The 27762-nt window shown below is 30.7% G+C and overlaps 1 protein-coding gene across 1 annotated transcript; it reads right to left on the minus strand.

Annotated features, from left to right (window-relative positions):
• Positions 1 to 1560: 1560 nt before the first annotated feature.
• On the minus strand, positions 1561 to 11414 carry LOC110806606 (uncharacterized). The gene is made up of 4 exons (XM_022031519.2): positions 10272 to 11414; positions 10043 to 10093; positions 9687 to 9759; positions 1561 to 1934 (listed from the first exon to the last, which is right to left on the minus strand). Exons 1-4 carry the CDS (start codon positions 11075 to 11077, stop codon positions 1779 to 1781), a joined length of 1086 nt encoding a protein of 361 aa, XP_021887211.1. The 5' UTR covers positions 11078 to 11414; the 3' UTR covers positions 1561 to 1778.
• Between the last annotated feature and the right edge of the window lie 16348 nt (positions 11415 to 27762).

Genomic DNA, 27762 nt, shown 5'->3' on the forward strand with positions numbered 1-27762 from the left:
TTTATTATAATTATCTTTATCATTAGTCATTAATGCATAAAGAATATATTTGACCTTTTATAATTGTTTAACTACTTGTCCTAATATGAGTAGGCTTTTATTCATGCTAACAAGATTGTTGTTTTATAGGTTGGCTTGGTGGTTGATGCCCACTTTTTTAATGATGGTTACAAATTTAAGTATTTTGGCTATAATCTTCACTTATATTACTCCATGCTAAATATTTTGGCTTTTATTCTCTAAGAGTTATTAATTGAGTATATTTATTTAACGGTTTTCTATACTTTTTCTCTTTCTTTATGCTTCTTATGTCAATAAAATGGATTGTTATGTATTTAGTCTTAAATGAGTTCTTGTAAGATTTAATCTTCGAGCTATTTTTACATATATTTTTATTTTTTAAAAAATTAAGTTCTTTTCTAATAAGTGTTTATTTTTCTTTTTTTTTTTCATATAAAAGTGAGTCTCTCTCTCTGCCACTTCCTGAATGTTCTTTTACTTTTTTAAGGAGAACCATTTTGATTTACATATTATCCAAGTGCCATTAATGTAGATTTTTAAATGAAAAAATATTGTCACAACAAAGAAAATATGAATTAATTTCCCCTGGTGAATAAATAGTTCATAGTTTGTGATGTAGAAGATTGATTTGATATTGAAACTTTTTATTTGGAGCCTTTTACTATATTATATATATATATATATATTTCGTATCATATATTGTTTTATTCAAGTAAAAAAAAATTCTATACAAAATGAGGAGAACCTTACATTCATGTGAGACAAATTCTTCTAAAAATTGAATGAATAGTTGGCATGTATATGTTACATTAAATAAAGATACCAAAAAATTTATAAATAAAAAGTTTAATATATTAAGAAACTTCAAAATAAATAAGTGATAACTTATGTAAAGTAATTTTGCTATATTCAGAAAAGAAAAATATTGAAGATAGATAAAAATGAAATTTTTTTATATAAGTTAATAACAGTTATAAAAAAATTTGAAATTAAATAATAAATTTATTAATATATGAGGTATGCAGAAAAACTTAAAATAAAAATTTTAATGATAATAGTGAATTAGAAAATTTACTTTAATTATATTAAAGTAAGAAAATTCCAAATATTTCTTCTGCTTCTAATTAAAAAAGGACATGCATACTTCTAAAAGAACAAAAAAATTGGAATAACTAATAAAGTAAACCTATATCTTAAAATTTATATTTTAAATTGGTAAGACATTCATTTATAAAACGATAAATATTATCCACATTAGTTTCAAGTGAAACAATGATTATAAATTAGAAAAAAATAGATTTGATGCATATATAAACAGATATAGTAATGATTTTTGGTGAAACGAAAAGTTACTCATAATTTATTTTCTTCCATATATCTATGTACATGTAATGGATCAAATTATTAAGGATAGTAGGCTGTCTAGATGATAAAGAATGTAGAGTGGTGGTATACACACACACACACACGCATATGTATATATATATATATATTTATATATATATATGTAGGAAAAGCATGATTAATTAATTAGAAAAATTAAAAGGAAAAGAGTGATATATATATATAGATAATTTGGGTTATATATATGTTATTGACCTCAAAACCATAAACATATAATTTTAGGAGTCCATGAATTAGAAAATTGAAATGAAATTAAGAGGAAAAATAAATAAGAGAATTAGAGAAATTGAAAAGAAAAATAAAAGTTTGATAAGTTAAGAATTATACAACAAGTGCAAAATGTAATATAAAAATTATATAGTCCTACCATAGTGAAGCACCATGAGATGATCAGCAGTAGAGGAGTCAGGAAGCAAAGTCACAGCATCTCTTACACTCCATATTGTATCTCTTACATGTTGCAGTGTCAAGAATGGTAGAAGTGCTTGCCCTCTACATCTTATCTCTATCTGTTTGCAATTTAATTTAATTTAATTATCTATATTTCATGTAGAGATGAGAATTTTATATAATCAACACATTCATTCAACACACATTCTTTTCTATTATATTCTACAGATGGGAATTGATGTATAGATTGGTGAAATAAATAAATTTTGGGTATTATCAACTTTTTTTTATATATCAAATAAATTTGTTCTTAGAGATAAAAAAATTAATGGTCTTGAGGGATAATACTAATAACTTGATGTCTATCCGAGTACTCACTATGATTATTTTGTATCATCTCTTTTCTTTTCGCAAAATTTTGTTTAGTATATTCATTATTGTAGTTCCAACTGAATCAAATGAAATTGGAACAAACAATGCTATATTCAATAGAACCAAAGTTTCAATATTCAGTTCAGGGTCAGTTAGAGGTTAGTTAGATATTAGAACTACGAGTTCTTTTCTTCCTATAAGTAACTAACAATTACTTGAATAAAATAGAAGTTTATATTTTCAATTTGTATTAAGTGGATGAAGAAAAAATATGATAATTTCAACATATATATTTTTTGTTGATGGGTAAAATAATCATTTCACTCTTTTTGTTTTTTTTTTTTCTTTCTTTATCTTTCACCAAAATTTATCTACAACCTCTTCTTTTCTTTTCTTTTTTTCCTTTTCTCTCCAATTGCTTCTTCAAGATTTTGGTAAAAGAAATTGTATTTTTTTTAGAACAGAAAATATAAGAATTTTAAAAGTAATCGAAGAGAAGAAATAAAATAAAAAAGAAAAAGAAGAGAATATAGAATAATAATTGTGATGGGTATGTACATTCTTTCAATAGAAAATTTTGTGAACATGACATTTTTTATTTGAAAAAACCAAAATCTATTTATATAACTTAAAAATACAAACTGATATTTGATTCAAATAAAATTTTCAAGAATCATTTTGAAAAAAATCTCAAAAAATACCCAAAATTATACGTTACTTTTTAACATATTATTACATAAGATAGAAAAAAAAAAAGATGAGATGAATTTTGCATGATAATGCAACAACATATCTGACTTTAAAGAAAAGAAATTAAGACTTGGGAAGTAAAATTACCTAAAACCCATCTACCCAAAAATAAAAGAAATGGAAAAAGTAATAATGATGTCATGCTTCGTCAGTAGCTTACGTCTCACCCATATTTGTTATGTAACGTCTACTTTACCCATCAAACTTCAATTTCTCTTTACTCACATTCCTCCTGCAATACTACCGGGCAGCGGTCACCCCCAAGAACACACTAATTAGTGCTGCCCGTTCATCCCCACGGTCTAAAAACTGCCCGACTTTAATCATTACGGGACCCACTTACCCTTTACTCTTAAGCCAGAAATCATGATTCCTTAGACTTGGTTCTTAATTATCTCACTTTTATAATCTCAACTATATATATATATATATATATATATATATATACTTTCTTCTTTTTATTTATTTATTTTTTGTTAATATAGAATAATTATTTCTTTAATATTATATATTTACAGTCTCCAATATCTCATGCACGTCTCCATGTTGCTTTCTTTTTCTTATTCTTTTAATTGTTTATTTCTCTTCAACCCTAAAAACATGAAAGGTCAAACAAACATGGAAAAAAATGCACCAATTAATTATTAATAGGTCGTCCCTGATCACACCAATTTATATATATATATATATGTAGAGACACAGATAAATTATAAATAGATATAGAATCCTATATTGGGTATTTTTAATGGAGTAGCATTCACCAACTCGCGAATGGGAATTTCATTAATTCATTTTCTTATGATCTGTCTTTATATGCTTTTCAATATTTATTCCCTTTGGAATGATTCTGTTGTTGATCTAATCCTTCATGCATTGCTTTCTTCCCACGTAAATTTTATATTATATAGATATCTACTTATATTTACATGTTTTTCTTTGTGTATATATATATATATATATATGTGTGTGTGTGGTTGGTTGTTGAGGAGATGATGGGGTCATTTATGTACCCATCAAAGCGCACTACTTAGGGTTTTTATCAACCTTTTCAAAATAGTATAATATATGTACATATATCCTGTAAATTTGAGATTAAAATATTAGTTATAGATATTAAGATTTGTTAGTTCTAAAAATTGATTGAAACCCAATACTAGAAGACAATGTTATTAGTTGTAATATAATTTCTTTTTTTTCTAAAAATGAAACAAAAGGGAAAATATAAAAAAGTAATATAATAATTAGGTGTGGGGGATGAAAGGTGATAACAAAGAAGCGAAAGCGTGACGAAAGAGAGTGATATGCAACGCATGCAAAAGACTCGGTGTATGTTCTTGAGAAGGACAGGGTCCACGTGTGATCTTTCATGCCCTACGATGTGATTTGTAATGTTTTCTTTGATTTAATTAATGTAATAATAATAATAATAATAATAATACTCATCATCATTATAATGATGATGTATAATTAATTATATGTTTATAAAATAAAAATAAAAAAATTATGTGGCTAATGTTTTATGACTAATTCATGATGCTTTCTTTCATTAGATTAATATAATAGCACAAAAATAATTATAATAATGATGTATAATTATATATATTTCTATGAAACAAAAAAAATATTTATGTGGTATAATTAATATTGAGCTAGTGTCAAGTAAGAGGGAGTAAATTTGAAGTTTGGGTGTACATGTGTTTTAATTTTTCAAGATCTTAAAGTCAATGTACTTTTTAAAATTAAGAAAAATTAATTCAGACAGAAATATAAATACTTTCCCATCATGAAGGCATCTTTGATTTTTTTTCTTTTTTTCTTTGTTCCCCATGAAATTGAATTGGTTAATTATTATTAGCCTAGTGTAGCTACAAAAAATGTCACTTGTTCATGTTCATAGATTGTGGCTAATCATTACTAAATATATTGTACTACACATGCGTGCCCCTCTTCTATGATGCTTCCTCTGTCTAAACTTTTAAAACCAAATTTATCCAAAACAATACTTAGTTATAGAGAGGTAAATCTAACTTAAATGATTTCATATGGGTTAAGATAATCTTTTTCTTTTACTTGAAGTCTCAAGTAAAATTCTTAGATATAATTTAATATATTGTTGGGTGTATGTTCTACTTTTGGGAATTTGAATTTCATATTTTTTCAACTCTAAAATTTTAAGTATGGTAAGGCTATTGCTATTTTTTTAATAAATTTAAATTTTTTTATTAAATTTATTTGTAAATTCTGACATTATTTGATTAGTTCAAAATCAACAAAATATTCTCTAAATTATTAAAAAATAACCTAGTATAAAATTTTCAAGTAGAAGTTAAATTTCTTTCTAGCTTAGAACACTAATTAACGTATTTAAACTAAGTAATCAAGTCACATTTCACATAGATTAGGATAGAACTCAAGACTAAATCATTACTCATTTCTAATATAGAAGAAGTAATCAATAAGCTAATACTCATTTGAGGAATAGTGTATTAGAAATCCTATCTATTTAGTTGAATTGAAATAAAATGTTCTCATCCTACTTAAAATTATGTATGTTATTAATTTTTATCCATCTTCTAATACCCTTTCTACATCATTTCCTTGCTAGCATGATTTTTCTAATTAATCTAATAAGATCTTCAAAATGTATTCAGAACACATATATCAAGCCTAATCCAATATACAATATATGTGAAGAAAGAAATTAGTGTAAAAAAAAAAAAAACTTATAGATGCTCTTTATTATCTAAAGAAATCATTAATTCATTGTTACAAGGGTTATCTAATTTAATTATGGGAAAATGGGAGTACATAATTTTTAATTGTTATCATTAATTGATACTTAACTAAATAAATTTTCTTAATATGAAATTACAAAATCACAAATTAAAATAATTGTTTAGAATATAAATCATAGGCACTTATAATAAAGCTAATCATTGGATCATTAGTTTTGCATGCCATGTATCTCCCCTACCTACACCCGAAAATAATGTTTCATGTGATATGCACGCGAATCTACATATAATGTAATGTCCTATATCAACATGCTCCTCATCAACGAATCAATGCCATGCATTAAGTTGACTTATACTCGTTGACTTACAGATTTTCATGAAGAATGTTTGGCATGATTGTTAATTTCTCTATGAATTATTAGGTGTAGTGGATTATCAATTATAACTGGAGATAGCTGTTTATACGTAGACATTATTTATATATAAAAATAATGATAAGAAGAAATCCAATTAATATACTAATGGATTTCTCCTTACTTCATGGCATGAATTATATCGGGCAATGTGTGTGTCTATATTATATCGTGGCAGAACATAAGGGCTGACCTAAATATTAACCAAAATTTAGCTACTTGATTATAAATATATATTTGTACACACACACACATATATATATATATATATATCCTGATTTATTGTATATGCTTATTAGCTCAAACAGTTTAATTCCTTAAGGTTTTTTTTTTCTCCTCTCAAGAATTATGTGTGTGTATATATATATATAGACAAGCTATATATGTGCATATCATGAAAGCTGGAAGGAGTTAAAATAAGACTTGCTACATTTGTATGAGTTTTTTATAATTAGCCCTAGAAAACATACGATTCCACCAATGAGAAAAGAAAAGAATTATAGGAGTATATATATATATATATATATATGTGTCTTTGTTTTCATTTAGATAAATTAAGTGGTGAGTTGTGTCGATTTCATAAATGTTCTTGCGTTCATTACGGCGAAAACGTCCCCATGCATGTCATGCCGTACATAAGAAGTGGAATCTAACTTTTAGCTTTATAAACCGAAGAAATCAATCTTTTTTTTTTCTTTTCACATGCCTACCTTATATTATATTATATATATATATATAGACCCGCAGTTATATAACGTAAATTATCTCTAATTAGCAAACTTAATCTTTAACCTATAATTTCACTATATTTTTTTGGAAATTATAATTTCACAATATTAACCATTGAGAATTATATACAATATATATGTTTTAAACTTCTTTCTAACAACAGCATCAAATCTTTTTTAATGTTTCTCGTGGAAGTATCAAAATTAATTAATTCTAAATTAATATTATTATTTATGCGGTGTACTAATTAGATAATTTTTCAAGTGCTAAGTTTGCCAAAAGCTTAAATATATAAAGAATTTTAATTTATTATTTGTATATTAACACTCATGAGTTTAGACTCAAAAATTGAACCTCTATCTCCAATAAATGTTAAATAATTAATTATAGTCAGTTATTATAAAACTAATGAAGAAGGTAGGCAAGTAAGAAGGAAAAACCTAGGTTTATATATTAACTGTAAGTGCATATACCTATATAGAATAATATGTGATCGTAAGTTTTATTTTCTTTTTTCTCAGCTGTTAGAAGCTTAGCATGTAAATGATTTTTTCTAATGGTTTTATGATTAGTTAGGTAGTAATAATATATTTGTAAGAAAAATATAGGGATGGTACTGATCTATTTGATGGGCGTTCTACATATATGTGTGTGTGTGTGTGTGTCTATATAATCATTTCAATGCATGTCTCTAGAAACTTTGACTTCATTGGAGTAATTTTGGAAGCGAATAATGTTTTAGAATGTTATGTATAATAAAAAAAAAGGACTGTTAAAATAATTGTAATAATTGTAGGGAAGCTATAATGGTATTTGATGATGAAGTGTGCATGAGAAGCTTTGTGTAAAGCTAAGGGACACTACTCAATTATATCTGCGTCCAATATGCTCAATACAATCACTCATTATATATTTATATATATATATATATATATAGTGCACCTAATCCATGCATTACTATCGCTACAGGATCCACTCCTTATAATTACACATTATATATATATATATATATATATTTATATACATATCTTTATTTTGACACCAATTATATCTTCATCTCTATACTTTACAATATACGTATGCTTATATAACATGCACGTAAAACACACATTTTAGTTTTCCCATATAAAAGTGAATCCTATATGAAACAAAATCCTGCAGTGAATTTTTAAACAAGGAAAATGGGTTTAAGTGATATGTTCTTATATATATATATATATATTCTATTTTAAATAAGCAAAATTTTAAATAAATAAATAAAAGAATATTAAAGTTACAAAAATGCATTATATAAAAGTTCGATGCAAACCATTGTTGTGATAATTCATGATAAGTCGGAAGACTCAGAAAGATTGTTCTAATTTTTTTGAAAAAAAAAATATTAAAAACTTAATTTAATGTTTCAGTATGTCTTCCTTACTAAAAATGAGTGTTAATTTGGTGTAAAGTTTAGTTTAGCTGGAAGGAAAGTGATTTCACTACTTGATTAAAAAAATGTCACCTAATTTCTTTAGTTAAAGAAAGTCTAAAAATGCTTCCTGGAATTATTTCACTCACAATTTAAAAAACAAAAATTAAAAAATTAATCAATTTAATTAAGTGATGTGGAAATTTCATTCCAAAAAGACATGAAAACTAAGGATGCTTTATTTCTTAAAATGGTGATACATACAAACAATACTCCGGTTAGGCCTTGTCTGTCTTTCATTTAAAAGTTGGTAAAGTTGCCATGTAAAAAAGCTCTGTGGCTAATCATACATATGTGTGTGTGTGTGTGTGCTCCTCAAACTCAATTATGATCCAGATAATGAATCCCTATATATACATATATGTATAATGTTTGTAGTAAGCTGGGGCAATAATGCTTACGGCCAATATTTGTTTCTAGAGATTATAAATATATATATATATATATATATCACACACGTAAGTACGTACTTGATAAACAGCGCTACACAAACAATCAATTACGCTACTCATCTTAAATATTACTCCCTGTACGTACTAATCATCATGCATCAATACTCAGCTAATCTTTTCTCTCCCAGGTTTCTTCAATCACTAAAATATACAACTAATCAATATTTAATTAATTTTTCTGTCCTATATGTGTTTATATATATATATATGTAATTGGGTATTTCTGTTTTTCTTTTGTGTGTGTGTGTATATATGTTACTTGTGCTTGCGGCTGTTTTCTACACAAGCAACGCAAAGTTTTTGTTAAATCGTTAATGGCCTCAAAAAGTAAAACCCATTTCTTCAAAGAGCGAAAAGGGTTAGCTGGGTTTCTTTCTTTCTAGATATATATATATATATATGTATATTATTTTGTTTATGTTAAAAGTTGTTTAGAAATAAACCCTACAACTTTCATCTTGTCACTAAGACCACCATAACTAACTAAACACCAAGCTTAGAAAACTGATTAGACAAAGGCTTTAGTTCCTTAGAAAAGTAGATGATGGGTTTTAAAAGCCTAATGATACAAAAAGAGAAGATGGCTATATATATAGAAATATACTTGCCACCTAAATGTCATATATGTTCTAAGATGAAATACTACGTCCCCCCCCCCCCCTCCCACTAGAGACACCAATTTAGTTGTGCTGTTTCTGTCATGATGTCTCTAACACCAAACATTAATTAATGTCTATTTTCATGTTGATTAAATTGTTTCATTCCGTTGGGCAATTAATTTCTTCAATATACGCACCTAATGTGGTTTTTCTCTTAATCTTGAGTAAGTTCAAGTTCAATATGAATGGGAATATTATTGTATATGCAGATGTAGTGGATGAAATGCAGAAGAATACGCTAAGGATACAAGCATTTAATTAAGTAGATAGAAAAAAGGTTGAACTTTAAATACCTCTGATTCGCTATCCAGTTTCAGCTTGTTCACCAGATACTTCATTAATAACCGAACTGTCATCCTCCCGTCCCTGAAGATTTCAGACCAAGATCACCCAAACTTAATAAACAAGAAAATGGAGAAAGAACTACTTGTCAAGATTCAATAATAAATTTTTATGAACAATAAACAACCACTGCAAAATTAAATGATTGATATGTCACTTCTTTTGCAAGAAGTCTTAAGTTCAAGTTGGATTATAATCTTGTATATATCCTCTTTTTAAGGTTTCTTTCGTTGTGGTATAATTAATGTACACCTGATTAATCTATGAATCTTATCAAAGAAAAAAGATTATGAATAACTATTCTTACTTGATTCTCAAGTAGCTCTTAGGTATCTGGGGCAAAAATGGCTCTTTCGCTCTGCATTCACAAACCAAACCCCATGAGTTTCTTCCAACTCTCATATTTGAAAAACCAGAAGAAACTAAGTGAAAAAGGGAAAAGAAAAAAAGGGGAAAAGATGGAAAAAAAAGTGGGTTGTGGGCCTAAATCATCTTTTCAAGTTCCATAATCTAATTATCTTCAAATTTGCACTTACTGATTCTGTGACGCTTGGAGCACGAACCAAATGCCAGAATGGGGTCTTCTTGGAGGATCAATCACTCTAAAATCGGTGGTTGACCCAGCACCATCAACAATTCCCATCTGCAATTGGAATGGCCGGGAAAAGTAAGACCTCATCACTGGCATCATAGACGAGCTCGATGAAGACGAAACGGATCCTGTATTTTGGAGTAGAGGCCTAAACACCCAGCTAATGTTCTCTTGATGATGATGATGAGGAAAAAACATTGAGGAGCTACTCGCTTGGTTTTGTTGCTGTTGAAATATTACGGGAGGTGGATTATACTCAGGCTGCAGGCTGTTGAAAAAAGGGGCTAATGGCGTAATTAGCTGCTGAGAGTTATTAGGCGAAGGCAACAGATCGAGCTCCACCGGCGCCGGCGCTGATACACTTGTCCCGGCGGTTTGATCGGCTCGCTTGTTTGCCTCATATGTCGTCGTTTGACGACCTATACTCAGTTGCAGCCAACCGGGGTCGTCATCTCTGATACTGTCTTCTCGGACTGTATTTGGAATAATATTACTTGTGTTATCTCTGGTGCTGGAGCCTGCCGCTTCATTAAGGCTGTTAGTTCTTGAATCATCTTCCGCCATAGAAATATTCTTATTGTTATTATTAGTATTGTTATTATCTGCTAGATCAGATCCTAAGCACTCATCATAACCTTGAACCCGGCTCATAACTTGTGGAAAACTAGCAAAGGCACCACCATAACCGTGAAAGAGATGATGATAATATTGTTGGTTGGACAGGGTTTGAGCAGGAACCATATTGGTCATACCGGCCAGCTTCTTTGATGATGGAGATGGTTAGTATTGGCAAGATATGCCATGGATTGATGAGGTGGGTGTAAAACTTATCTGGTTCTTGAATTTGATCAGATGGAGATTAATCATGGTTTTGGATTGCGGACTGAAGAAAAAGAGAGAGGACAGACACCCATGAAACAGGAGAGGATTTTTGTTTGGTGTTTCATGTTAAACTGCGTACAGGAGAGGACAACAAGGAGAATAAACCTTGCAAATCTCACTTTCCATTAATTCTCTTTGTTTGGAAGCTTGTGGGGAGAGAGATGAAACATTTGCAGAGAGAGAGAGAGAGAGAGAGATGGGTGTGGGTGAGTCAGTCAGTTAAATATTATAATAAATTATATATATATATATGTATTCTTAAAGGAGCTCGAACAGTACATTAATTGTTATTTTACTTTATTAAGACGAAATATAGGTTGCAAGGGTTTTGTAATGGCAGCTAACAACTTTAAGGGCATGTTTGGAAGAGAAAATGACTGTAAAAGGCTCTTACTTTTTAGAATATCACAAAAAGGCCCTTTTTAGCCCCTAATTGCTCTTTAACCACCTAACCCTGCAAAGCTATTTCTTGCCTATGTGTATATATATATATATATATATATATATATATATATGGAAATAATATGAATTGGGTTTTCGTTTTTGATCAAAGTTAATCATGAATCCGATATCTCAATTAATTAATTATTATACTACTCCTTTCCTTGCATGCGAAAATTAACTACTCCGAGTCCAGCCAAACCAATAACATGATTAATTTGTTTTGTCTTCACATCACAGCCAATATTGATTATTTTTATTATAATTGTTTTTTCTTTTTTTATTTAGCCAATGTTGATCAGGCTATAAAACAAAACAAAAAAAAAAAAAAACAAGAAGAAGGTGAAGTTAATTACTACAATAGTTATGTGTGTATATATAATGGGTGAAAATGAGACAAGTGGAATATGGGTGGCTGGGTATGATGAGATTACCTGTCAAATAATAATTAATGTGATTAAGAGTTAATTATAAATGAAAAAATAAAATAATTAAGAAATGTTAATTGTAGGTTTAACTTTGGCATGCATGATGGTGTTTCTCCACAACCCAAGAATCCAAACACCACGACGTGGGCTCGCTTCTTAACTCCATGTGCACCCCACAACCTTATAATTTAAATTCACGTGGGATACTAATTTCTAAATTACATAATACTGCAAATATATATAATAAACTATTAACAAAATATATAAAACTTAAATAAAAAAATATTAGTTTCTGGTTTTCTGGTTCTGTTTAGATCATTCATGGTTTTTAGTTAAAATTCCAAAGTAAAAAAGTTGTATATTTTTATGAGGAACAAAAACAATGGCTGCTGTTTTGGCTACCTGATCTACTTCCTGAAAAGCTGCTCCTCTTCTTTCCAGCCCATCAAACATGGTCTCTCTCTCTCTCTCTCTGCCCCCATGCCATCAAATATATATATATATATATGTGTATGTGTGTTTGTGTGCCAAGAAATAAAATAAATGTTGCTTTTCAAAGAGTGGTCAATCAACGAATTCCACACACACACACACATATGTGTGTGTGTGTGTATATACACCTACACATATATCTGAAGACCCTAATAGGAATTTTTGTGCATCAAGACTTTAAAAATATATTTCCTATATTAGTCTAATATATTTAAAATATTTTATTTTTAAACTTTAATCAAATATTAGGATATCTCCAAGACTTACTTTTTCGCTCTCCCTCTTGTGGTATTTAGACCCAGCCAGATTAGACACTTATGCTAAATCTCTTCCTTTTGGTTTAATATTTCCTAACTAATCATACAATGATATATATATATATATATATTCAAATTAAGAATAATTCTTTAAGTAAAATATTAGATTATCAATTAATTATAATATAATAAAAAAATTAAACTAGATTATATAAAAATATAATGTGAATCGAATTCATAATTTTATATATATAAAAAGAAAAACAATATAATAATCATTGAATTAAGTAGTAATTAGAAATAATTAATTACTATAGTTATTAATTTTTGCATACTAATTAGCTTATGATTGTTTACTTATTTTCTTATACATATTCTTTTAGAAGCTTTTTTTGTCTCTTGATTTATATTAGTCTATTAAATTTAATAACATAAATATATTTCTATTTGTAAAGAAATTTTATGTATGATTTAACTATTCATTGTATATTTAGTAAATTTCGTATAAAAATGTCTTACAATAAGAAATTTACGTTTGTCACCATCTCATATGGAATATGTGAAGATTAGCATAGTTGCATCCATGGGAGAACATGGAAGGACAAGGATTAGGGTAGTCATGGATAACATCACAAGTATCAATGGAGATAGTTTTGATATAGGCACTTTATTGGGAATTAGAGATTGCAGAGTTGATGGAGATGGAGCAGGAAGTGGTGGAGAGTGGTTTCCGACTGCTCATAATCAATTTAAAGAGATGGTAAAAGTAACAATTCAGATTTAGGGTTAACGATTGGTGATATTTTATTTTTATTTTTATATTATATTATATTATCACTTGATTTGGTGATGTATTCCTCAGAATTGTCGCAGTTTTTGGTTCCTATGCTTGGACAAGATTAATTTGATTGAGATATTTCTTAAAAAGAAAATATAATTAATTAATTAATAAATAACCATAAATTGGACTGGGCTTACAACTAAATTGATCCAAAATATTATTATTATTATTATTTTTTATCTATCTTACAATTGATATTTTCATATCTCTTTGTGAGAAAGTGGGTTTGAACTTGACTATAGATTTTATATGTGTTTTCATTAGATTGTCTATATTATTATTAGTTTATAAAGTGTACATAATCATCAACATATATAAAGTTCTGTTAAAAAATTGATTCAAAATAAAATTTGAAATAAATTATAATTAGTTAATTGACAATTTAAAAAGTCCGCAACGTGTGGTGTCCAGCTACTTGCGGTTACATGTAAATAAATAGAAAAGAAAAAAGGAGAAAGATAAAGAAAGAAGGCGTGAGGTGATGGATGTGGTGACAGTGCATGGACATGGAAATGACTTAAGCTTGGAATAAAAGCATGAAAGAAAGAGCAGAAATATTGATGTGGATATCTTTCTACCCCAAATTCACTATCAAGATTCTCAGCCTATGCCCTCTCTCTCTCTCTCTCTCTCTCTCTCTCTCTCTCCATATATATATATATATATATATATATATATATAAACTAAGTAAATACGATACATTCAAGAAATTCTTGATAATGCTTTGCATGCTATGCATATACTATTGTTCGTTCCCACGTTGAAATTTCCATTTAGAAAATAAAAGCTATATTTTTTTCTATTGTTATTAGTAGATTAAAGTGCTATTATATGAATCCTGAATGATCATATTCTTGCAGGCTATCTAGAAATGTTTTTTTTTTTTCTCTAAAATCTTCACCAATAATCAATAACAAGATCAAGACCACAAATCAAGAGTTTTTTTTTGTTTGATGCTCAAGTCGGTACCAAAACAATCATTAAATAAGTTAAGGAAGAATTCTATTATTAAATGGCTAAAGTTGAAAAGATATTTATTGGAAGGGATTCAAATATAACTAGATAACATTATATCATTGTGATCCTCTCTCAACCAACAAGCACACAATTATGAGGTTTGTAGTGTCTATGATAGGTCGGTTTGTAGTAGAGTAGGCTAAACTAGTGAGATATCATATAACTTTTATAAGTCTATTAGTTTCTTAATTATGTAAAAGGAATTAAAATTTTAGAATCAAAAAACAAAATCCAAAGCTTACTTATATGAAATTGTGAAAAAATATGATGATAAATTATAAATATAGCAATCAATCTAATATGTTATTTGACTTTGTAACATCTTTTCATTTACAAAGGATCCTCGATGCGAAAACATAGAGATAAAAGCCTGATATTTGAATAGAAAAAAGAGTGGACCCATATAAATGTTGGTTTATCAAGAATACTCAAGAAAAATATTTTAAATTGTTGATTTATCTCCAGATATAGTTTAGAAACAATAGTTCATTTTTTAATAGATGTTTTGTTCTAATACTGCATTGAGAGTTATCATTATTTATCAAATATTCATTATCATGATCTACTAGTCATTTAGTCACAAGAAAAGAGCTTAATCAACATCTTTTTAAAAGTATTTATATTAATCTCAATAAACACATAATTCCTTAAATCTCTTTTTTTTTATTATTGTCTATTACCGTGTTTCTTTTGACATTCGTTAATGCTTGCTAATTTTTGAATGCTTATGTTGTTTATAGAATTCCAACATGCAGAAACTGCTGCTCTAATGTCATAGTGCTCTCATGTGATTGGTGCCATTAATGCCTTTCTGTGCTTTTCTTATTGGTTATTGAAGATAAAAGTAATAAAATAACTTTACCTTTTTTATAAAAAAAATTGATATAATAAACAAAGAAACATTTCGATAAATAATCAAAACAACATAAAAAAAAAAAATCAAAGTAAAGAAGAATAAAATAGATCTAAAACACTAAGAAAGAGCAATTAAGCGTTAGAATAAGTGTTAGAGCATATTTGCATTGAGTGTGTGCATCTTGCGTGTTATGTACACAATCACGAGCATGAACTTTGCATATCGTCTATTGTGCACTAACCTAATAGGTCTATTTATATACACAAAATTATCATGATAGCACCAGCATGTGCATTTAGTTGTAAAATTATGGTGCCTAAAATCACTTGGAGAAGTGGTGTACATGAAGACATAAATTTGCATTCATTAATAATGTCTAACTTTGATTATAATTTTTTTTACCTCAAATGTTTGTTTTACTTTTAACTCTATTATACAACCTATCTCTAACGCTAATCCTCTAATTAATTCAAACTCTATTTATATTAATAATTAGGGTTTGAAATAAGAACTAACTAAAGTTTCAATAGATAATACAAATTATTTAGATCAAATAATTAATTTAGGCTTATAAATGTGTATATTACATATTGTAACTCCTTCATTTATAAATGTGTATGTACCTATACAAAAATTGTCGGAAATAAATCATAAATTTTCAACTTCTCTCTGTGATTTTTTATGGTATCAAAGTCATAAGCAGCTCAATAACATCATCTCTTTTTACTTATTTTCCTCAAATTGCACCAGCAAAAACAACTTCCAGCCCTAAATATTCATTGCACCAACGTATTTTCTTTTAAACTTAAAAGCTTAAATTACCTAATGTAGACAACTTACTTCATACCTATTTCAAATATCTAACTCCAAGGTTTTGTTGATGAAATCTCTTTACCTCCCTTTCAATTTTACACGACTCTTTCAAGTCATCTTAAAGAATTCTTAACTAGTTTTTATCTTGGCACTAAAAGAATTAAATGTTGCTTGCATGAATTATCTCTTCTTGAATGAAGGATGTCTCTCCCTATGTCATTGGAGTAGACACCTCATATTAAAAATTAATGGTCGTCCATAAAGCTTTTGGTTTTATCTGTCAAACCAAGTAATTGCAATTATATCTTATACTTCAAGAACTTCATAATAAAGATAAATCCATCTCTACATACTTGAAAGAGGCCAGGTAATTATTGTTGAGCATGGGATAGGATCCTGTTGGCCTTGATTGTATTGAAACCTAAGAGGATGATGGATTGGATTTCTCAAACTTTAGCTCTTTTTTTTTATATATATTTTTTAGAAGCAGTAATATTGGAAACTTATAAACCCATAATCAATTAGTTTAATGATAGCACTAGTACCTAAATCACTTTGGTTAGACAAACCTCTACGTTCTTCTTCACACTTAAATGAAAATCATGCTAGTATGGTGAAACTTTCACACTCTCTCTTTTTATCTTCTTTAGGAGTTATTGCAATCATTTCACTATTGTAAAATATTGTTAAGACTTTTGTTCTTATATAAACCTGCAAATCATCATATGGATGATTTTCAATTTTATCTTTGACTGAAACTATTGCATCAAAAACTTTTGTGGTTTATTGTAAAAGATGTGGATAGCTAAAACATTCATGCATGTCAGTCCATTCACGACATTGTAATCATAATAATTAAATCAATAACTCGTGCTAAAAAGATTAAATGAATAAGGAAAATAAATTCTAAAAAGATTTATAAGTTTGGCAATAGCTCGTGCCTATATACTTTACTCAAGCAACCATTTGAGAATCTCACTAAAAGCTTTCATAATTATTAGAGACATATTTTACACCTAGCTTACAAGTAAACTGTTACAAGTTATTAGCTCTAGCTCAAAAGTAACTTATTATGTCTTTGGGTCACAAATAAATAATCTTGTTTTCCTAGCTTACAAATAACCATACAACTTGTTTTACCTTTAGATCAAAAACAACCTTCTATTTTTAATCTCTAGTTCATAAGAGATAGGACCTATTTTCCTTAGCTTACAATCAATTATTCTTTTTTGTTTGAGTCTGATACAAGCATAAGCTTATTTTAATAGTTATGTGATTGTTTAGCATAGAACTCTTTAAATAAAGGAAATACATCATTAAGCACTAGAAATATTCTCACTAACCAAGAAGTACATATATACTATGTTAAGTTTAAAGTCTCTAACTAGAGTCTATATTATAGTGTGAAAAGTTCCTTGATCATCACATTGGTTTGGAAAAGAATATAAATTTTACTTATCAACATCACACGCATAATTTTTCTTTTAAAAAAATACAAATGAGAATTCATTAAAAATGTTTTCTGGAAAATAATCTTAACTATTCAATCATATAATAGAACAAAATGTTAAAAGCAAAAAACTTAGAAAAATTCATTTTTGTCCATAGATATATTTTCTCAATTGGGTTTCTTTTGTAAATCATCTTGAAAAGAACTATATGGGCATTTTAAAAAGATTATTCAAAGAGATTTAAAAAGTTACATCAAAGCTCCTTAGAAATAGATATTATCTGTAAATGTCGATAGAGGAGTAGGTAAAGGAAGAGAAAATATTTTAAAAAATGGCCTTCAATTTTTTACTTGAAATCTTCCTCTTTCTCATTCACTTGCATGTTCTTTCTTTTTCTCTCTCATATTTTTTCTTTTTAGAGTTAGATAGAGGATATTAGTAAACCAAATAGAAAAGTATTATTAGAATGAAAATTTTTAAAAATTGTCTTTTGTCTTCTAAAAAGTGTGTTTGTTTTGCAGTCAGATATTGATGTAACTCGAATGAGATTCGAGGTATTCTTAATTTGATTTAGGATTACTTTTATTTATCAAACAATTAAGTTATAAAGTCCTTTTTCCAAAAACCTTTTTTAAAAAAAAAAATTGATTGTATGATTTTTTTATTAAGCCATAATGAAAATCATAGAATTTATAGAGAAGATAGCTAGGGATTCAATTTCTTTAATTTCTTCTTAGAGCTCTTTCTTGAGGTATCTAGAAGATCATGTCTTCTTCTTTTCCTTCAACTCATGAATACTTTTGAACAAATCTAGTTGTTTTGACTCCTGCCTATACTATTAGTCCTAAACATAATCTCAAAGCAACATCATCAACAATTAAGTTTTTGTGACTTATCAAAATCAATGTATATATCTCAATATATCCTAAAATTAATTAGGATGGAGTTTTTTTCCACTATTAGGAGATTATTTGTGTTGATTTATGTTGATGATATACTCATTATAGATACTTTTTCTCAAGCAATCAATGGCAAATTAAGTTTCTTCACTTAATATTTGTAGTTAAATTTTGGAAAGATTATACTAGTTTCTTGGTATATGAGTAACATAGTGAAAAAGTGAGCTTCATTTATCTTTAAAAAATATCCTTAAGATTTTCTTGATAAGACAAGAATGACAGAATGCAAATCATGTTCTAAACCTATAAGTGTTGTTTATGTTTTGTTCAAAATAGCGAGACTCTATCCATAATTATGTTAACAAACAATATGTTCTCTCCAGTATGCTATTATTAGAAGACAGACATTACATTTTCTATCAATTGCTTATGTAGTTTCATGCGTGCTCTTAAAATGACAATTGAAGTGTTGTAAAACATCTTCCATGATATATTAGAGGTACTTTAAATCTTAGTCTTCAATATGTTCCATATGAATTATCCTTAAATTGCCTTTCTGATACAATTCAAGGTGGGTGCATGGATATAGACTCTTTATTAGTGGTTACATAGCTTTTTCAAAGAAAGAACTTAATTTCTTGGTAACCAAAGAGACAATAAACTATTGTTAAGCCCTTAGTAGAGAGTGAGTACAAGACAATAATAAATGCAAATATGAATATATTTGGCTAAGATATGTTCTTAGTGAGCTTTATACATCATTACCATGTCCACTAACTATTTATAGTAACAATATAGATGCAATCTCTTGGTTAATCCTATATTTCATGTGTATTTCATGCTCACATGAAACACATTTAACTACATTTTCATTTTTTACATAACAAATGGCTATGAAAAATTTCTTTATTTACCTAATCTTAAGTAAAGATCACATTATTGGTCTCTTCACCAAGCCATTATCAAAATAAAATTCTAAATTCATATATTTCCTAGTCAAACACTTTTTTTCCAAAGAGACATATTAAACATATGAAGAAATCAAAGAGATTTACTTCACAAGATTTTGGACAAGTTCACAAGATCTTCTCCTATTTAAGCATGGTCAGATATCATTCAAGAAATCAAGCCCTTATGTTCTTATATATTCTTGAAATCTTTTTTAAATAAAGAGATCTTGAAGAAGTTTTTTTTAAATCAAGAAATCTTCAAGAAATTTTCTTTAAATCAAGAGATCTTCTTATGAGCTGCAACATCTCAACTAATGGTCTTCATTTTCTTATATGTAATTTTCTTATTTATTATTTTCCTAAATAAACATTAGAGATCTTTTAGGAGTTTAATTTCTATTGTTCTCTTATGACCTACATCTATAAATAGGCCTTATAATTGGTTGTAAAGCATCAAAGTATGAAATCAATCAAATACGAAGTTTTTAAGCCTAGCAAGCCGTTGGCTTTAGTGCTGTTTAGGGAGATTTCTTCAACTTTCTTGTTGAGTAGAGAATTGGTATCTTTTTATCAAGATAACTTATGGTATTTTCACCAATTTCTTTTCTTGAAATTATTTTAACTTATCAAAAAAAAAATCTTGTATTCCAATCAAATCATTTATCCCAATTAACTTTCAATCATAAATTGATTGTGGGTTAAGTAGGAATGATTTATTTAGAAAATAAGTTTCTATGTTAATTGTGTATGTGTTGGTTCCAATTATATTGGTTGATCCTAGATTCCACATGAGTTAGTATTAGAGCTTAGGTTCAAGATAAATCTTACTATCTTACACATTTTATCCTTGTATATTTGTTATTCTTCATAGTCAAGAAAAACAAAGAACCAAGTAAGAAGTAGAACCGATTGGTTTTTCCTTACTTATTATATTCGGTTAACATCATACTATCTTTTCTAACCATCAATTCATCTATAGACATCATTCTATATCCTTGTATCCTTTCATGCACATCTTAAAACAAAAACAAAAAAAAAAAAATCACATTATGTCTATATTGTCTTTCTTGCACTCTAAGCTTCTTTTTTTCATTATGTTTGTCAAACACAAGTACATACCCTCTTAATCCATGTATTTATATTCCATTGCTTCTAAAATTATTTTATAAATATCTTTTCGTAAGGTTCCTTGTAATGACTTAAAATAAAACTTGATTATCTTGATTTAAGATAATTCAATTCTGGAATTTAATGAGAGGGAAGAAGATTGAGAGGTAGATAAGCTTATGAGTGTGAGTGAAATACAAAGAGTGGAACACATGAAGGAGTGTTTTTTTTTATAATTTTTCCTTACAGGGATTCATAATATCTTTACCTAGTAAACAACATGCCATGTTCAACACCAAGTTCTATATAGAAGCTTTCTGAAGAATTTTTAAAAAGCTTAATATCGTGATGAGAAATTTAAGAACTAATCTTGAGAAAGTGAAGTACAAGACTCCCAATTCATCAAAAGCTAAAAGTCGAATCCAAGAGGAGGAAGCCAATTCATGTAATGACATGGAGGAAAGACAATCAAATTAAAAGAAAGATCAGAAAAATAGTTTCTACATTCGTTGTTCTATGAGCAAGAAAATATGTAGCCTCATGATTGATGAAGAAAGTTATACCAACATGATAAGTCCTATATTGGTTGATAAATTGGGGTTGACATACAGGACACATCATAATCCTTATAAATTACATGAATGAATAGAGTTTCAAGAAACCAAGCAGCTATTGGTTTCTTTTATTATTAGGCAATACACCAATGAAGTTCTTTGTGATGTTGATGTGAGCAAGAACAAATAAGGAAAACCTTTCTTGAAGGCTCACAAATCCTGTAAAAAGTAAGAATTCCATGGCCAGCAAATATCTAGTGGGATAGGTGTTTGTAAGCACTCAGCTGCATGAGTGGCAGGCCGCGCATACATGAACATAACAGGAGGGCTGCATGTGCGCATACGTTTACACAACCATACGCGTAAAGCACGTTTGAGATTTCATCTATGCCCATGAGAGTGGAATTTTCCCCTAAAGAAGAAAAAGTTCTACTCTCATGAGTCCCACTCTAATTATGAGTGAGTGTTCAATTAAGTGAGATTCTTTGACCATTTTATTGAGCCAAAGAATTTAATCAACTTATCGGATAAGTTCATGACATCTTTTTTATTCTATTTTGATTCTAAGTCACTTTATTTCTTAGTCACAGATTGATTGTAGGTTAAATAGGGAGGATTTATTTAGGAATTTAAGTTTTCTGTATGCTAATATTATACACGAAATTTTTAATTGCGTTGTTGATCCAGGGGTTCCACATAATTTGGTATTAGACTTTAGGCTCGAAATAAATCTACTGTAATTTTATTTTCTGCCTTATTATTATTCTAGTAAAAAAAATTTATTATCTCGCATTCTTATTAAGTTTAGCATTATGTCCCAATTTTCCTTCCTTAAAGATTCATTGAAGTGTCCTAAACTAAGCTTGAGTAACTTGACTTAAGTGGAGGCGACTCCGAGCTCCACTTGAGGGGAGAAGATTGAGAGGTAAGTAAACATGAGTGACTGTGAAGGAGTGAACTTTTTCACTAAGCTTCTCTTTATAGATATCCCATATGTCTCAAGAAAGTGAGAACAGTAAACCCGCTATCTTAGAGGAAAGAATGGAGGATATGTTCACTCAACTAAGTTTAACCATTAAAGACCTAGCTGATAGGATAAATGGGCGAGACTGGATAAGGAACAATAGCCTATCTAGGCACCGACTCACCCAAGAGGGTATTGAATCTTGTGGAGATAATTAGGATGATAGGAGAGATTACCGAAAAGAGGATGGAGACATTAATTCCATCGAGATGCACATACTTTTGTTGCATGGGATGAACAATTTTGCTCCTCCATTGTAGCATCCAACACCACTATAGTACAATCCGATGCCTCCACCGCATCATCTAGTACCGCTATAGTATAACTCGGTGCCTCCACAGTATCGTCCGGAACTGCCACAAAATCACCCGATCCCCTCCTAACATAATCCAATTCATCTTTCACGGGACCTAGTTCCACCCATGATGGACCCAGACTACATTAAAAGGTACAAAAAGCTAAACTCATCTACCTTTGCAGGTGCATCCTCTTTTAAAGAGGCCGAGTATTGGTTGGTTGATACAGAGAAGGCCTTCGCAACTCTTGGAGTGGTTTCCGAACAGAAGGTTGTACTTGCCACCTATATACTTGTAGGAGAGGTAGACCGCTAGTGGCAGATCAAACAGGCCACCCTGCTCGGTCTAGTCACTTAGAAATAGTTCCTGATGGCCTTCAATGTAGAGTCCCTCCCAGAGCACCTTCGGTATTTGAAGGAGATGGAGTTTGCACACCTAATACAGGATGAGATGACTGTGACAAAATATACCTAAAGGTTCCTAGAGTTAGGCCGATATTCTCTTTAGAGCATGATGGATGAGGGTAGGAAGGCAAGGAAGTTTAAGTGGAGCCCCTGCCCTGATATCAGACAACAGCTGTACGTATTTGAGCTTAGCACCTACTTGACTGTTCTGGCTAAGACACAGCTAATGGAGAGGAACATTCGCATCTTTTCTCTAGTAGCAAGGAATCTCAGACCTTTGGCTTCATACCGCAGATTAACACCCACTGCACCAGTTTAGCAGAGCAAGAGGCCTAGGCTAGTGACTCAGGCTTCTCCACAGGCTCCAGTAATAGGTCGTGGTAGGACTTGCTAGCACTGTGGAAAAGATCATGGGGACTGATCCTGCTATTGTCTTAATAATACTTATCGCATATGTGGGAGTACCTAACATTATGCGAGAGAGTGCCCGCGGAATCAGAAGTAGACCAGACCTCCTATCCAAGGCAGAGCTTACAACCTAATTCAGTAAGATGCTGAAGCTAATCTGGACATGATACAGGGTATGTACACCATCTATAATCACCTTGCACATGTTTTGATTGATATTGGTATTTCATATTCGTTTGTCTACATAATTTTACACAAAACTTAAATGTATCATTGTAAAGACTTCATTTTATATTGTTTATATCTACTCCTAGAAGTAGGACACTACTAGGGAAGGTTATATACAAAGCTTATGTCATAAACATAATAGGTAGGAATTTGAGTGTGAACCTGATAGAGATTGACACGGGAGACTTTGATTTAATCGTAGGAATGAACTAGTTAGCAGCATACTACAGCACCGTAGATTGTTTTCACATAAAACTTGTATTCAACCCTTCTAACAAAGAGCCATTTACAAGTTAATGAAAATTTTAAATGTTATTTTCTCATGGTAATTTTCTTATTATATAGTGTTTTAACTTTCTTGTTTTCTCTACATTAGGCAAATCTAAGAAAGAGATTTGTATTTAAGAGATCTCGATAGTTCGAGACTTCTTAGATGTATTTTCTGATGAACTACTTGGACTGCCAATAGACAAGAAAATTGAGTTCACTATAGATCTTCAGCTTCACACCCAGCCTATCTCTGTTGCCCCTTACTGCATGAGTCGTGTTGGAAAAACTGAGAAAATAGATCAATGAATTGCAAGATAGTGAGTTCATCTGACATAACGCATCCGTTTGGGGTGCTGGAGTCACATTTGCAAGAAAAAGGGATGGGACGTTACAATTGTGTATTGACTACAGGGGATTAAACTGAGTTACGATCAAGAACAAGTACTCCCTCCCGAGAATTGATGACCTTTTTGACTAGTTATAGGTTGCCCAAGTCTTCTCTAAAATATATTTGTGCTCGGGTTACCATCAGAAAAAATTAGGGCAGAGGACATTCCTAAGAGAACTTTTAGAACCAGGTACAGACATTATGAGTTTCTAGTCATACCCTTTGGACTAACCAATACACCAGCAATTTTTATGGACTTGATGAACAAGGTTTTCAGACAATTCTCATATCAATTTATCATTGTGTTTATCGATGATATCCTGATCCATTCAAGGAGCAAAGGAGAACAATCTCACCACCTGACTCAGGTTTTACATATTCTCAGGGAGAAGAAACTGTATGTAAAATTAAGTGTGGGTTCTGTCTTAAACAAACTACCTTTTTAGGACACATCATATCAAGGGATTGAGTATCAATGAACCCTAAAAAAGTTGAGACAATGCTTGGATGAGAGAAATTGACCTCGATTAATGAGAGTCGTAGTTTTCTAGGAATGGCGGGTTATTACCGCACGTTTGTAGAAGAATTTTTCAACCTAGCCGCTCCTTTAACCCAGCTCACAAATAAGAACGTTAAGTTTGAATGGAACGTAAACTGCGAAATGAGCTTTATAGAACTTAAGAAACAGTTAACTACTACACCTATGTTGGCTTTACCGAGTAGGACAGATTGATATACAATGTGCAGTGATGCCTCCTACCTGGGGTTGAGTTGTGTTCTAATACAGCATGGTAAGGTCATAGCCTATAGATCTAGATAGTTGAAGAGTCATAAGAAAAATTACCTCATCCATAATTTGAAACTTGTTGCTATTATCCACGCCTTGAAGACCAGGCGCCACTACCTGTATGCGAAGATTTTTTAGATTTTTACGGACCATAAGAGTTTGAAGCACATATTTACTCATAATGATTTAAACATGCGTTAGAGGCGTTGGATAGAGCTCCTCAAGGATTATGATTGTAATATTTGTATCACCCGGGCAAAGGCATTGTAGTAGCTGATGAGCTCAACAAAAAAAATACAGGTATATTAGCTCACATATACGACTTTAGGATTTAAAGAGAGTTGCATGCTTGGCCCATCTGATGTCCAACCCGAATTGATCCATAGAAAAGAGAAACGGAATTAACCAATTCCACCATAGCCACCCTCAAGAAAATGCAAAATAGGGAGTACATCCAAAGTTTCAATTCTCTGCCAATGGATTGGTTAGGTTTCAGGATAGGGTGTGGTTTCCAATAACAGTGAACTAAAAAAGGACATCATGACAGAGGCTCACAGCTCCAAGTTCACAATACATTCTGGAAATACAAAAATGTATCAAAGTATGTGAACTCGATTTTGGTGGAGCGGGATGAAGTGATAGGAAGCCGACTTTGTTTTTAAGTGTATAGTATACCAACAAGTTAAGGTTGAGCATCAACGCACAGGAGGATTACTTCAACCATTTTCGATCCTGGAGTGAAAATGGGAACATATCACAATGGATTTCATAACATGGTTGCCTCAGTCACGCTCAGAACATGATGCCATTTGAGTAATTGTTGACCAGCTCACCAAGTCTTCTCACTTCTTAGCTAACAAGATGACTGATCCCTTGGACAAGATAGTAAGAATATATATCCGAGAGATAGCAGGTTACATGGGGTTCCAATGTTAGTAGTATCCGACAGAGACCTCAGGTTCACTTCTCGATTTTGATCTAGTTTTCAGCAAGCCATGGGAATGAAATTATTCCTTAGTACTGCATTCTATCCTCAAACCGATGGACAATCAGAAAGGACGATTCGTACACTAGAGGATATGCTCCGAGCTTGTGTTCTAGTCTTTGGGGGCCATCGGGATGAGCACTTACCTCTGATAGAATTCGCCTACAATAATAGCTACTAGACAAGTATCAACATGGCTCCGTACGAGACATTATATGGCTGTCCATGCAGATCGCTAATCTATTAGAAAAAGGTGGGTGATAGAAAATTATTCGACCCAGATCTTGTGGAGAAAACTACAGCCAAGATAGTTAAGATCAGGAAGAACATTCAGATAGCTCAAAGCAGACAGAGAAGTTATGTGGACATCTAGAGGAGGGATTTGGAATTTGAGAGAAGTGACTGAGTGTTTCTTAAGGTCACTCCTTTCAAAAGGATCAATAGGTTTTGTAAGAGACGAAAATTAAATCTTCAGTTCATTGGACCATTTGAGATCTTAGACCGGATTGGTACGACTGCTTACAGACTAGCAATACCTCTAGAGCTATCAAGTGTTCATAATGTATTCCACGTATATATACTACGCAAGTACTACCCAAATCCCTCACACATCCTGTCCCACGAGCTCATTTTACTTCAAGAGGATCTATCTTATCAAGAAGTACTAGTAGGCATTGTAGACCGAAAGAGTAGAGTACTTCGCAACTTAGAAATTTCATTCATCAAGGTCCTATGATAGAACTATACGCAGGAAGAGGCCACTTAGGAACTGGAATCAAGCTTCAGGGCCAAGTATCCTCAGCTATTTGACCAGCAAAAAGGCAACAAATTTAAGGGACCAAATATTTTTTAAGGAGAGGAGAGTTGTAACACCCAGACCCCAAAATTTGTTCAAGATAATTTTACGGATTATGGAATATATATATATAAATAATTAAAAAAATTTAATTTAATTTAATTTTTGAGAAAAAATAAATTAGGGACGAAGTTAAAAATAATTTTAGAAAGAAGGGGTGAAAATTTGAATTCGTGGGGTGTTTTTGAAAGAAAAATTAAAAATAGGAGGTCAAAGTATAAATAAAAAAAGTTCGGCCACGTAGGATCGCTTAGTCAGCAATCTCGACGAACCAGAGCACACCGCGCAATCAGGTGTGTTAACGTCGGCACTACACAGGAGGCCACACTGGCGATCTGCGTGCCCCACGATCAGACGGCCCAGGATTGATCCCACACGCGTGGATGACCTGGATCCGTTCTACCTTATGCGCAATCGGACTATCGAGATTAATCGTGATGAACAATCTAGATTCGTTTCCTCTTAAGGTGTGATCGGACGGATGAGATCAATTGCGATGAATAGCCCAAATCAACTTGAAATGGTTATAAATGCTTCGCATCACATGGAAACCTAAACCCTAGCCTCCAACCCCCCTAGAGAAGAAGAACTAGACGTTGGAGAATGAGGCCGACTGCTAACCACCGCCGCACCGAAACCACCACCGACCACCAAAAAAGGTAAAATTTCCCCATACCTGCTTAGAATTTGATTCTGAGTACCCATGTGGCCAAATCAAAGTAAGAGGAATGACAGATGAGCAGTAAACAACAGGCAAAGCCTGACGGAGCTGGCACAGCTAAAATCTCAAAACTCCTTCGA

The sequence above is a fragment of the Carica papaya genome, chromosome 2 (genome assembly GCF_054855325.1).
Source record: "Carica papaya isolate Zhongbai chromosome 2, ASM5485532v1, whole genome shotgun sequence".
NCBI classification, from domain to species: Eukaryota; Viridiplantae; Streptophyta; class Magnoliopsida; order Brassicales; family Caricaceae; genus Carica; species Carica papaya.